Below are 14,367 nucleotides of genomic sequence, written 5' to 3' on the forward strand. Positions count from 1 at the left end.
TAGCTTCATAATTCTTATTTTTCCTTTTTCAAATAAAGATAAGTGCACAACTTGCTTACCATGTAGAAAGAACTGTTGATGAGTATTTCTAAAGATATTGATAATTCATTTTGATTGTACTACACACTTAACTCAGAATCCACTGAACACCATTTTTTTTAATATTCTTTTGAAGCATTTGGACTCTCTTGTTCTTTATTTTGTTCATGTTGCCATTGCTACTTGGAATATCAGTGTCTTTGCTGCACCAAGCTAATATATAAAGTTAGCCAGTACTTGTTTTGATGCTTTGACTTAGTGGAAAAGGTAGAAAAAGGGATGATATTATGTTTCAGGATCTTTGTACTTACTGGTTCCTATGACTAGTTTCATTCCCCAGATGTATTAGTCTGTTATCTCCTTTGGGTTGCAACTCTGAGCCTTTCCTTGACCGCTTGATTTTTAGATTCTATCTTCTCCCCTGTGCTTTACCCCAGCACTCCCTATCTCCTTTTTATGCTCATTTTCATTCAGATCATCTTTTATCATCTGACATACTGTATACTTTACTTTTAAATTTTTCTGTGTGCTCTCACTAGAATATGTAAGGTTTGGATTTTTGTCACTGCCAGGAATGGATTAGTGCCTGGCACATGGTAGGTACTCAGTAAATATTTGTTGAATAAGTTAATGTATATGTTGAAAATGACTTATATGAACAGTCATATAAGTCTTATATAACAGATTTATATGAACAGAATAGGCCCCATCTATTATATAGGGATCAGTGGCTCACAGGGAGAGAAAATTTTGATTCAGCTTTTAAAATGCATTAGTACAGATTTTAAAACATTTACTGAATTCAAGGAAATAGATTAAGATTATATTACATGTTGCCCTTACTAAAAATTTTTATAAGAATAAAAAGGGCTTTTTTCAAAAGATGAGATTTTAGTTTGATTTTTTTTTAAGTTTTTATCTATTTATTTTGAGAGAGAGAGAGAAAGAGGAGAGTGTACATGAGCAGGGAAGGGGCAGAGGGGTGGGGGAGAAAGAGAATCCCAAGCAGGCTCTGTTGTGAGAGCACAGAACCTCCCACAACTATGAGATCATAACCTGAGTTGAAATCAGGAGTTGGATGATTAACTGACGCAACCACCCAGATCCCCTAAGTTTGATTTTTACCATAATGTTTCAAGCTCAATTGTGTGTATGTGTTTTAAATGAACTATATGATTTTAAAGATCTGGAATACTTTTCTTTCAACTGGAATAGGTCTCAAATTGAAAATGGTCAATTTCTGTGAATGGACGTAGCATACTTATAATTGTAGAACAGTAGTTTTTGTAATTAGTCTTTTATTAGATTGGAATAGTCACTCTTTAGCTATTTATGATACATCTACCAGGTACATAATATAGCAGGTCCTATGAAGAGGACAGTGATGAATTAGTCTTGGAACCAGCCTTTAGGGAATGTACAGTTTATTGGGCGGGAGATAAGGCATGAACATATAAAACTATAATAAATCAAGGAGGTGTTTGTTAAGTTCAGTAGAGTCTTTTTTTTTTTCCCAAAGGAGAGAGTGGTTGTTTTACTTGGAAATATCTGCATAGGTGTTAGGTGTACTTGGCTTTAAAGAATGAATATTTATACTGATAGAAGGTGCATAGAGGCATTCGAGTTAGAAGGAATAGTGTGAATAAAGGTGCAGAAATGAGAAAGTACAAGGCATACAGAGGGAATAGCTAGTAGTAAATGGATGGAGCATGATGTTCAGATAATGGTAATAAGGAAAGAAGTCTTGAGCGGTAGTTTTAAGCCTAGAGCCAAATTATAAAAGTGTTGAAAATAAGGTTAAGGAACTTGGACGTAAGTTGGAGAACATTGGAGAACCGTTGATATTTTATATAGAATCAAGCGATAAGGAAGATTTAACAATAGGATGAGTTATAGATGCATGAATCCTACAGATTGGGACAATTGTAGTTATGAACAATTTAGTTAGTTAAAATGATGAGGCAGTATTATATTATCTTTGAGACTATGGGCTCTGGAATCAAAGTGCTCAGTTTCAAACCTAGTGCTTACCTTTACCGGCTCTATATCCTTGGTAGTTTACTAAGCTAACTTTATAAAAAGATAATAAATTCTAGCACCTGCCTTTTTGGGTTGTTAAAATATTTAGATAAGATGGTAGATGTATGTCTAAAATTGTTAGCTTGGCACAGTATAAATAATAAATATTATAAAATCCTTGCCATACTTATTATTTTAAGGAAGAAGAGACAGAGATAACTATAGTTTGAGTTTTACTATCAGAGGAAACATCATAAGAAAGACAAGTCAGGAGAAATTAATTTGGGAAGGAAGTACATGATTTTAACAAAGGTCAGTTTTAATGTAATATGACATCTAGGTGTAAATACACATCACATTGTTAGAGTAGAACTTCAGATAAGTCAGTCTAAGGTATGTTATTTGTTTGTATTTGTATATTGGTAAAACACTTAAATTTATTAAGTTATGTGATGAACTTCAAGGCTATATTTATGCTTTGTTGATAAATTGACGGTAACAATGATCACATCACATAATCTATTTTTTTTTTTACCTAAGCAAAAATAACTTATAAGCAGGATTCCAAAGAATCTCATGAACCCATAAGAGGAGGAGGTGGAACCAGAACAAATGAGGGAAATAGAAAGCTACCAATTGCTAACATTGCTTCTCTCTAGTCTGAGCTGCTGAGGCAGGATGATCTTGTCTTTAATATTTTCTCTGGACTTGTGTTCCATTTTCCTTTCTCAGTGCAGACCAGCCTTCTTTACTGATGACTCAAATATAGTAGTCCCATTCCCCCACGTCTTCCCAGATCAAGAAGTTTGATTACAAATTCTAATTAAGAATCCTTGTTTAGTGAAGGTCCCAGGAACTATGACTAGTGGAAGAGTAATTTAGCTACTGCTTACCACGGAGACTGCTTTTAGTTTCTGCAAGGGTAGTTTAATAGAGAAGACTATATAATTGGTTATTAAAGTATTTAAATCTTAACTTCCCTTAAGCTTTTAAGTTTAACTTTAAAATATTCCATCTGGAAATCTAGTACTTTTTAAAAAAAATTTTTAATGTTTATTTTTGAGAGAGAGAGAGAGGGAGAGAGACAGTGTGAGTGGGGGAGGGGCAGAGACAGAGGGACACAATCCGAAGCAGACTCCAGGCTCTAAGCTGTCAGCACAGAGCCTGAAGCGGGACTCAAACTCACAGGCCGTGAGGTCATGACCTGAGCCGAAGTCACAGGCTCAACCAACTGAGCCACCCAGGTACCCCTAGTACACTTTAATAATCACTTTCAAGAGAGCTTTTAATTAATGTTTGATAAAAAGTTCATTTAAGTTGAATAAATTTTTAAACAGTCCCATTTATAGTTCAGGTTCCTTAACAACTTAACATCATTTATACTTTTAATATATTTCACTTTTTTAAACAGCACTTCAGATGCTTGACACACAAGATCCCAAGTGCTTAACTCTAGTAAATATAATAAATTAAGCATATAGTCGTTTTCTAAATTCTCTGAAACACTTCCATATATTTGCAGGCTTAATAATATTTTAGAATACCTTTCAACAAAAAATCAGACGTTTAAACACAATTTAAATCTTAAGGCCAGTGTCACATCCTGCAATATGCCAATTGTGTTTAAATACTTCAAATAGCAAATGCTACACAGTTTGATCCAATGAGTATAAAAACTATTCAACAAAAAGTATCAATGGCTTTGAGAATTCTTTCCTAATATTTTTGAAAATTTGTAATCATTACAGATTTCATTTAGGAACTACAACACCCAGTGAGGTTTTCTTAGGGGAACTCATAATTTTGGCTCTAGCAAGTGGACCAGTTGCCAGTGCTGATATACTAAGTACCTCAAGCTTTGCACTTTTATGGTGAATTAACTACTTTAGTTAATACAGCGTTAAATGAGAATAGTGGCAATACCTTTAACATATGGTACACAATTGATGGCAGCTACAACATGATCTGTTTTTAAAGCCTTAATGTTTCTTTTCTAATTTTTTCATCACCTAAGTGAAACACTAGATTATAAACTCTTTCAGAGCACAGACTATATTTTTGGTCATTATAATCACAATACAGTATAATATTACAGTATGTATCAAGAAGCCTTAGTAAACATACATTAAGTGAATGAATACTGTATGCTTGCATTGCAGATGAGCAGAGGCACAAATAGATTGTGACTTATTGAAGAGACACATGTTGTTAGTACAGCCAAGGTTGGGCTATAGATCTCTGGTCACCCAGGTTTTAGCAACTGACAAGAACTGTAAAAGTTTATAAAGCAGGGGTGCCTGGGTGGCTCAGTCAGTTGAGCATCCAACATTGGCTCAGGTAATGATCTCATGGTTTGTGAGTTTGATCCCTGCATCAGGCGCTGTGCTGACAGCTCAGAGCCTGGAGCCTGCTTCGGCTTCTGTGTCTCCCTCTCTCTCTGCCCCTCCCCTGCTCTTTCTCTCTCTCTCTCTCTCTCTCTCTTTCTCTCTCTCTCTCAAAAATAAACAAACATTAAAAAACAGTTATAAAGCAAAAATACTTTCTGTAAATAAATAGTAGTATAACTTGAATATGGCTCTTCCATTTTCTAGATAATCATTTCAGTTATATCAAGTTTCTATAATAAAAATGGGAGTGACAGTTATGACATAAAAAGCAAATTATAGAAAAGTAATCATTGAACTTGTATATGGATTTTTATAAAAGATGAAAACCTTTTCTTTTATACTGTTTGCTTTTTTTTTTTTTTTATAGGGGCATTACTCTAGTGTGCCTTAATTGTGATTTCATAGCTGATGTTTCTGGCTTAGATAATATGGCCACACACTTAAGTCAACATGAAACTCATACTTGTCAAGTTGTAATAGAGAAAGGTACGTATTTATAATTGCATTACTTTGGATTTTTGAAATTTGTCCCAGTATTTTTGGTCAGCTACAATATGAGCTCTTTACTAAATCGTTATTCTCACCCATATTGCATATGCCATTTTAAATATAAAACTTTTCTTCTAATTTCAGTTTCTGTTTGTATCCCAACTTCTGAACATCTTTCTGAGTAAGTTTAATTTTTAATTCAGTGCAATTTAATTTGATGGATTTTAGCACTATTGCATTTTAAAATGTATCATTAATAGAAATGAAAAATATTAAAGTATTTTGTTTGTTTGTTTGTTTTTTTTAAAGCTGCTTGTTGAAATAGGTTCCTGCTCTTTGGAGCTCGTGACCTGGTGCAAGACAAGTTGGAATTTCCTAAGTTCAAAGTTCTGAGATGTTTTCTTACACAAAGGCAGTTAAGCAGCCAAGTTCATGACACTAGCTCTCATTATTCAGCAATTTTCAGCTTCAAATGGGACTAGATTCTTATTCCACCTTATCTTTGTGTCAGGTTGACATATCTTAACATATGTTTTTTGTTTTTTTTTTTTCCCCAGTTGGCTCTCTCCAAAAATAACTTTTGTTGCTACGGTCATTTCTTACTTTGCTTAAAATAATTTGCGTTTTTCTCTGCTGTACTTGCCTTCAGAATAATACATTCTAAACGATATAGCTGTTTGTCTTTTTGTCTGTTTTGTCTACTTTCTTAATTTCTTATAAGTCTTAAGCTTTTAGGCCAGATGATTGTCTTTTTCCTCATCTGTTGTCTGTCATTGTACTATTTTTCTTATTTTTCAGATGCAGAGGCAGCCCAGAGATTTCAAAAAATGTCCAGGGTACACCTGGACAGTGTCCCCCTTCGATGGACACAACTGATGCCTGTTCTCTCTTTCCAAGGAATGTGAATAATTTGACTGTGGGACCTGCTCTAGGTTGTGGTCTCAAGAAATCAGATTTTGGGGAGACTCCCTTCCTTCATGGCCGGCCTCCCGTAAGGCTGATGCTGATTTAGCCAGAGATGGTTTTAAGCCCACCAAATTGAGCACAACTTCCCACTGGGGGCTTGGCTCTTGATCTTAGGCTTGTGGGTCACTTGTGGCCAAGAAAACCCATTCAGATAAGTGCTTCAACATCCAAGTTGAAGTGTAGTCATTTTGGCTGCTACCTTTTAATCTTTATCTAGCATGAATGCAGTCCAAGGAATACAAAAGCTCTCTGGTTGTTAGGAAACCATGGTTAATTTTATGTCCTTGGAACAACAGGTCTCTAAACTTATGTTCCAAATTGCAGTTATTTTTCTATCATTTAAAATATATCACTCAGTGCTAACTTTATTATAGAGTTTTAGCAATACCAGTTCTCAGATTTTTGAATTAAAAAAAATTTAATTTTGGTAGCTTGGTTTTATGTTCTCCAGATTTACAGATGTCTATTTTATGATGTCTATTTTTATATTCTTTTTTTGAAAACTGTTGTTTAGTGTTTGCTTTGTTTTGTTAAGAACTCCAAGAGATTCCCTGGAATTCTCTATGGATTTCTTTATAGCTGCCTATTTATAGCTTTTTAATTTGGCTGTTGGTCAGACCATTAGACATTATTATATCCTCTGTCTTACTTTGGGATATTTATTATTAATATTATCTTAATGATTGTGAATTTTAAAGTATAAAGAATTGGCAGAATCTCTTCTTGCAGACCTTAAAACAAGTTTTAAAGTCACATGTTTGTACTTCAAATACAAAATAGCCACTTAACCATTAATGTAGTCTCTTTGGGTAAAGGTAACATTAAAAATGATGGGGGCCAATAATGCAGTTGTTATATTTTATATATATATTTCCTCATACATATGTATATTTTAAATATTGAACATTTGTTTATTTTAGCTATATTAAATATAGATATAAACAGTTTTGATGCTATTAATTTCTTTTAATAAAAGCTGTATTGTTTAAGTGCCTCAGGAATTATTTACCAATAAAGAATTCATATGAAAGCTATAGATTTTTATCATATAAATAGGAGCATTGCTTTAATTGTTTTATGGAGGCCTTGTTATTATTTGGCCTGCAAACTGAAAGCTGTGTCTACTTAACGCATCTTGCATTTTTTCCTCCAGAACAATTGAAAGGTCACTATAGTATACCAATTTCTTGAATTTTAAAAACAAGCAAAATGCTTTTTGTGATCTTACCTGCTGTGAGGTTAGGAGCCTCTGAAAGTATGACCCAGTTATGTTTTTTACTCTAAAATCAAAACTTCTTTAATTTTACTTTGAAAGAGATTTAAAGCCAACTTAGATGACTACTTATTATAAAATGTGCTCCTTGTAAATAATAAGAATAATAAGTTGAACCCATTAGTGTTACATTTCCAAAATAATTTGTACTGTAAATGAATGATTTTCCAAAAGCTCCCAAAGTGGCTTGTTTCTTAATAATTTGACATGGTGATATATTAGTCTTTATTTCCTTATCTGTCTCTAGAAAATTTTTGTCATTCATCCTCTTTCTACCCAATTTTTAAAAATATTTTAAAATTTTGCCCAGAAACAACAACTTCTTTCTGTTTTTAGCATAAGTTCCTTTTTGTTTATACATCTTTGTTTTGCTCTACCTTGGTTAAAGCTCAAAAATATGATAAACTACATTATTTTTTTAATGTTTTATTTATTTACTTTGAGAGAGTGCACACGAGCAGGGGTGGGGAAGAGAGAGACAGAGAAAGAGAATCCCAAACAGGCTCTGGGCTGTCAGCAGAGAGCCTGATGCAGGGTCAAATTCATGAACCGTGAGATCATGACCTGAGCTGAAATCAAGAGTCAGACACTCAACCGACTGAGCCACCCAGGTCCCCTGATAAACTACATTCTTGATAGAACAATGTAGGAGTACTGCATTGTGTTCTTTCCTAGGACTCTATCTTATAGTGTTATCCAGTTTATTTTCTTGAAGTTTAAGTTCTTAAAGTTCTATCACCTGTAACTCCTTTTTTAAAAAGTTGGTTTAAATAGAACATTAAGGCAGTTGATGTAAAATTTGCTTATTATAGGCAGTGGTTGAATTTTAATTTGGTTTTAGCTTGAGTCTGATCCCTCCTTACCATCAAGTTTATTCACTTCATCAGAAATTGTCATTTCATGCATGTTTGTTTTGGTGACCACTGAATAAAAAGTGATATTGGTTCAGTTTGAGTCCATCACCATTCTTAGAAAAAATGATTCCTAAGCTACATAGACTTAGGACTCTTGCCATATTTGTGTCACATTTTGGCAAAACACCTTGCTGTTTTGGGCCTCGTTTATTTATTCAGTGGTTTCTTAAACATCTGATTTGTGCCTGGCACCATTCTAAGTGCTAGAAAAATGAACTGAAATCTCTGCCCTCCTCGAGCTCATGTTTTATTTAGTGCTGAAAGACTGACAATAAAAAGTAGATAAAACATATGGTATATTAGATTGTGGTCAATACTGGGGAGAAAAATTGAGTAGGGAAGGGGAATAAGGAGTACAGGGTTGGAGGTGGGAGGCTTCCATTTGAAAGTTGGTGGTCAGAAAAGGCCTTTGAGTCGACACTGGAGTGAAAACCTGAACTGCAAGGAGACTGGGTTGGTTGCAAATGAGTGAGGAAGAGAGAGAGAGCAGTAGGAGGCAGGGTGTGGGAGGTAATGTAGGCCATGTGTGAATTTGGCTTTTACTCTGAGATAAGAAGCTGTTTATTAGAAGATTTTGAATAGTGAAGTCTTTTATATCTCAGTAAAAACTACAATCAACAAATAACCTTAAATAGAGAAGAGTGTTTATATTACTCTAGCCCCTGTCTTGAGAATAAACTCTAGAAGACCAAGGGCAAATTTCAGAGGATTAGTTGGGAGGCTATTGTAATAATCTGGTAGGAGATGGCAGAGGGTTAGGCTAGGCAACTAGCAGTGTGGGTGATAAGAGGTTTGATTTGGGGTATATTTTGAATTTGTTGTTGGTTTGGATATGAAGTAAGAGAAGAGGATGACTTCATAGTTATTACTCTGAGCAACTAGAAAGATGGCATTATTGTTATTAATTGAGATGGGGAAGACTAGGAAGAATACATTTGGAAGGGAAGATGAAGACTCTGACTTGGGACATGTTTTAGTTTGAGATACCTCTTAGACATCCAAATGGAGATGCCATAGTCATTCACTTGTGTGAGGTTAGGGGAGTTTCTAGGCTGTAAGTATCATTGAACACTGTTAAATGCCATTGGAATGAATATAAGTAAAACCAGAGTAATATGAATTAATTGGTATATTATATCACTGTCAGTATCTTGATTATGATTTTGTACTATAATTTTGTAAGATGTTATCACTGGAGAAAACTGGACAAAAGGTACATGGAATCAATATATATTATTTCTTACAATTGCATGTGAATATACAATTGTCCCCAAATATTAAATTTAAAAAGGTCATGGGACTGTAGGAGATTACTGAGGAACACAGTAGAGATAGAGAAAAGGTAAGGTCCATAGTTTGAGCTCTGTGGAATCTGACAATAAAGGGTTAGGGAGATGAAAAGGAGGAGGAGACTAAACAGTGGTGGCCAATGACATAGAAGAAAACCAGGGGAGTGGTGGTGTCCTTGGGGTCACAGTTACTCTTTTTGTAAATAGGAGTGCAGACATGTTGTAGGGTTCTGGACTTCTGTTATTCAATATTGGTTATACCTACGTGCTATAATTTGTTCTTAGGAGAAGATGATTACAGAATGCCGCATATCCTTATCTCTGGTAGCAGAACCTTTTGACCTTAAAAAAAAAAAAACTAAATGTCTGCATTAATCCTTAGCATGGTTAACTCTCTACATATATTCTCATAAAAGTAATTCTCTTGCATTTCTATAAAAGAAAATAACTTAAGTCATTGTTTCCCAAATGAATGGTGGAACTAGTGTGTCCAAAATTTATAAAGTACCTGGGGGGGGGGGGGTGGGGTTTCCATAGTCAAATAAGTTTAGGAAATGCAAGTTAAAATTATATAGATTCTTAAAAAAATTTTCTTTTAATTTTTAATGTATTTATTCTTGAGAGAGAAAAAGAGAGAGAGAGAGTGTGTGTGTGTGTGTGAGCCTCAGAGGTCAGAGAGAGAGGGAGACAGAAGCTGAAGCAGGCTTCAGGCTCTGAGCTGTCAGCACAGAGCCCGACACGGGGCCAAACTCATGAACTGTGAGAGCGTGACCTGAGCCGAAGTCAGATGCCCAACTGACTGAGCCACCCAGGTGCCCCTAAATAGATTCTTTAATATAGGATTTTTCATGCTAGATGTGGCCCATGAGTGTCTGCAAGAGTATTTATTCAACCTTACTTACTAATTTCCTGACATTAATTTCCATATAATACGTATGTAGAATGCTGATTTAGAGGAATCATTCTTCAGATTCTCTGACTTGAGAAATAAATAGTTGTGTAGGGTTAACGAGGATGGACTCCTAGACATTTCATTCATTTTTATGTATTTTTCTAGACTTTATAACTTGATAGCAATGTACATTTTCATGTTTTTAGAAGTTAAATGAAATCATATCTTCCATTATGTTTATAAAATTGAAGAAATACATAACAGGGACAACCAGTTATTAGCTTATTCTGTCTCTGATTATAGCTGCAACAAATTTTTTTTTTTTTTGGAGGAGGAGTATGGTTACTTTTCATTTCACACTAAGAACCTTAAGAATCTCTCATTTATTTGTAGCTTCTTCTCCTTATGCTTAGTTTATCAATATACCCACTTACCTACTTTTCTTGAGGCTATTTCCAGCCTTTTATTATCTGATTATCTGTTAAGGAGTTTCTTCCAATGTAAAGTTTTGATACTAGCTCCACATTAAACCTTACTCTCAGACTGCTAAGGGGACAGTAGTTAACACAAGCTCTACAGTTGAGTGCCTCGTTTGGAGTTCCTACCCTGCTGTTTACTACAGTGTGTGTGACTTTGGGTGGGTTACCAGTTGTCTGTGCCCCATTCCTCATTTGTAAAAATGCAGATAACAACAGTACTTGCTTATAAGGTGTTGAGGGAATTAAATGAATCAGTTTATGCATATAGTTCTTACAAAATAATTGGTCCATAGGAAGTGCTATACAAGTGTAAAGTTATCAGTGTTACTATTGTTGTTATATTACTACTGTTCATGATTTTATTTCTGCCTGCATTTTCTTAATCTTCATTAGGATTACTATTTTCAACCTAAGCTTCCCATAGCATTTTCACAGATCAGTTTTGTTAACTTTCTTTTCCTAACCCAGTATATATATATATATTTTAGAGTTATTGTTGAAGCAAATAGTAGTCATGCCATTAGATTTTTGGTATCTGATGCTCACCAAACTGCTGTTTGAGAATGTCTGTGAATGCTCCTAGGTTCCCTTTAGTCATAATTGTATTTTATAAATAGTAAGAATAGTCCTTTCACCTAATTATCCTGCCTTATGCTGATTGCACTGTGGTTCATCTCATATTTTCAGTCCATCTCTCTGATTTTGAGATCCTTCAGCAGCCTCACTCTAATCATTTTGGTATTTGACTACCTGAGTTTGCTCTCATCTCCAAACTTGGAGAAGCTACTGTGCATCTCCTTTCCTTTGTCATTTATTGAAATGTAGGAACCTATTGTTTGGAATCCTCCACATGGAAAAATATCTGTCTCCATCCCACTGTGAAGTATGGTATTGTGAAAGGAGTGCAGCTGTGAAATAAGGCAGCCCTAGGCTTAAGTGCTAGTTGTGTATCTAACCAGCTCATTGAGCCCCAGCTTCCTCATCAGTGAAAGGTCTGTGAGAATTCCTTACAGAGTCGTTAGAAAAAGACATAATGTATGAAAATTAAATTAGTTAAGTTATTAACTTAAATAATTGAAATTATTAACTTCAATAATTAAAATTATTTAGCATTGGCCTGACAAAAAGTAGTTAATAAATGCATGTTGTTGCCATTGCTGTTCCAGCTGCTGCTGTTACTACTGCTACTACTGTTAAGGCTCTTCCTGTTACTGCTCCAGCTGCTCCTGCTATTTCTGCTGTTAATACTGTAATTACTGCTACTGCTGATGACAGGAGACCCTGGAAACCACCTGTCAGTGGCATCTTCTCATCATTGAGAGTTTTAGTGCAATCGATTTGCACTGTAGTTATTCGTAATTTCGGCTTGTAGTTCAAAGGTCTTGCAGTACCTTCCTCCAAACTGCTGGGTGGGTGGCATCTTATTGAAGTGCTTCAGTTGCATCTGATAGAATTCTTTAATGTCAGATTGAGTATAGTTCTTACTTTTCTTGTCTAGAGACTATGAAACAACACCCTTGTTGAAAACCGTACATAGGGGCACCTGGGTGGCTCAGTCGGTTAAGCATTTGACTTCAGCTCAGGTCATGATCTCACAGTCTGTGAGTTTGAGCCCCGCGTTGGGCTCTGTGCTGACAGCTCAGAGCCTGGAGCCTGTTTCAGATTCTGTGTCTCCCTCTCTCTCTTTTCCTCCCCTACTCATGCTCTGTCTCTCTCTGTCTCAAAAATAAATTTAAAAAAAATAGGAAAAGAAAACTAGTACATAATTCTCTCTGTTGAGGAGAAAACATTCCCTTTGAGCATATAGAATCCCCCTTTAAAAGAAAACTTTTAAAATTATTAGTAGGCATTCATTTCCTGGCTACTTATTCGATATTACTAGATTTATGGATATGTATAACTGTGCCAGGTAGTAGTAGTAAAGTTGCTGTTCCTTTTGTAGACCTTTGAAATGATTTTTTTAAAAACTTTACAATGTTAGGGTGTAATTCAATCATGGAATTGTACTTTTCTATTTGTTTTTCCCTTATTTTCATTTTCTTCTTCCTCTGTCTTCTCCAGTATACTATCTGGGTGAATTAATTATAACATAGAATAGAAGTAAATTTTCAGGTTTTTTGCAAGGTTAATTTTCTTGACAACAAGTTCAGGTTAGAAAGATACTCCCCTCTAACACATCTTGAGAGTATGAGTCCATAGTAAATCCACAAAACCTCAAACTTAGAAAACTAGGCTACTTAACCAGTTGTCTACTTCATTGATTGAATCAAATGCACTAAAAGCCACTGTTTAAAGTGATTTTAGAAGTTGATTTGGTTGTCTCAGTTACCTTTAAGTTTGTTTTAATCAAAGTACAGTAAACACCGGAGTTGAAGACTCCTCTCTCTTATTAACTTTATGTTCAAGTTACTTACTTCAGTTTCATTTGTGAAATAAATTTAAAAATAATCTTTATACTATTGTTTAGAAGATTGCAGGAGTGTAAAATATTTTACAAATAAAAATTTGTATTATGTTTTATTAAATACTCCTAATTTAAAAGAGTACTAGGAAGAAATGAAAACAGAAAACTTACTTTCCTTAAAACTGAGTTCCTCTGTCTTATTTCAGAATGGCTACTGTGTTTTATTCTTAACACCAATTGTAACTGCATGGCTCTTTAATAGTATGATGTAAATAATTTTTTTTTCAACGTTTATTTATTTTTTTGGGATAGAGAGAGACAGAGCATGAACGGGGGAGGGGCAGAGAGAGAGGGAGACACAGAATCGGAAACAGGCTCCAGGCTCTGAGCCATCAGCCCAGAGCCCGACGCGGGGCTCGAACCCACGGACCGCGAGATCGTGACCTGGCTGAAGTCGGATGTTTAACCGACTGCGCCACCCAGGCGCCCCAATAGTATGATGTAAATAAATAACCCTCCCATATATTCCTTGACCCAAACATTGATTTCTTGCCTTCTGTGTGCAAGACACTGTATCAAGTGCTGGATATGGAAACATGAATAAGGCATAGTTCATGCCATCAGAGTAATTACAGAATAAGCCAATCAGAATTGTAGACACTGAATCCACATCTTCACAGGGCCACATAGTAAACTGATTTCATAACCAGTTAAACCAGTAATACATGTATATATTACATTATGTGATTTTTGTGAAATACTATACTAACAGAGAATCTGGACTTGTTCCCAAAGAGAAATATCACTATTATACCACTCTAAACAATACCAGTAACTCATTAATTATCCTTCATAAATGTAAGCCACAAGTAAGCTCTTTTAGAAACAGAATGGCACCCTTTTAAAGTAAGCTTTATGTTTAGGAATACTATCTTTCTTAATGTTTACTTCTGGGGCGCCTGGGTGGCTCAATCAGTTAAACGTCCAACTTCAGCTCAGGTCATGATCTGACAATCTGTGGGTTCGAGCCCCACATCGGGCTCTGTGCATACAGCTCAGAGCCTGGAGCCTGCTTCAGATTCTGTGTCTCCCTCTCTCTCTGCCCCTCTCCTGCTCATGCTCTGTCTCAAAAATAAATGAAAACATATAAAAAATTTTTTAAAAATAAGTAAAAATGTTTACTTCCATTGAATACTGTGACCATTGAAGAGTATGT

At 35.1% G+C, this 14,367-nt stretch overlaps 1 protein-coding gene across 19 annotated transcripts in view; it reads left to right on the forward strand.

Annotated features, from left to right (window-relative positions):
- ZNF280D (zinc finger protein 280D) overlaps positions 1 to 14,367 on the forward strand; it is a 375,018-nt gene that overhangs the window by 260,090 nt on the left and 100,561 nt on the right. For 17 of the 19 annotated variants that reach the window (XR_008299158.1, XR_008299156.1, XR_008299157.1 and 14 more), the window contains 2 exons: positions 4,813 to 4,931; positions 5,079 to 5,115. Coding sequence is in view for 15 of the 19 variants with exons in the window: in XM_053223975.1 (XP_053079950.1) it covers positions 4,813 to 4,931; positions 5,079 to 5,115 (156 nt within the window). In the remaining 4 variants the exon portion in view is untranslated. Of the gene's footprint in view, positions 1 to 4,812; positions 4,932 to 5,078; positions 5,116 to 5,243; positions 5,708 to 5,732; positions 12,270 to 14,367 lie in introns of those variants that run through there. The other 2 variants (XM_027067329.2, XM_027067331.2) reach the window with 2 other exon arrangements.

The sequence above is a fragment of the Acinonyx jubatus genome, chromosome B3, assembly GCF_027475565.1.
Source record: "Acinonyx jubatus isolate Ajub_Pintada_27869175 chromosome B3, VMU_Ajub_asm_v1.0, whole genome shotgun sequence".
NCBI lineage: Eukaryota > Metazoa > Chordata > Mammalia > Carnivora > Felidae > Acinonyx > Acinonyx jubatus.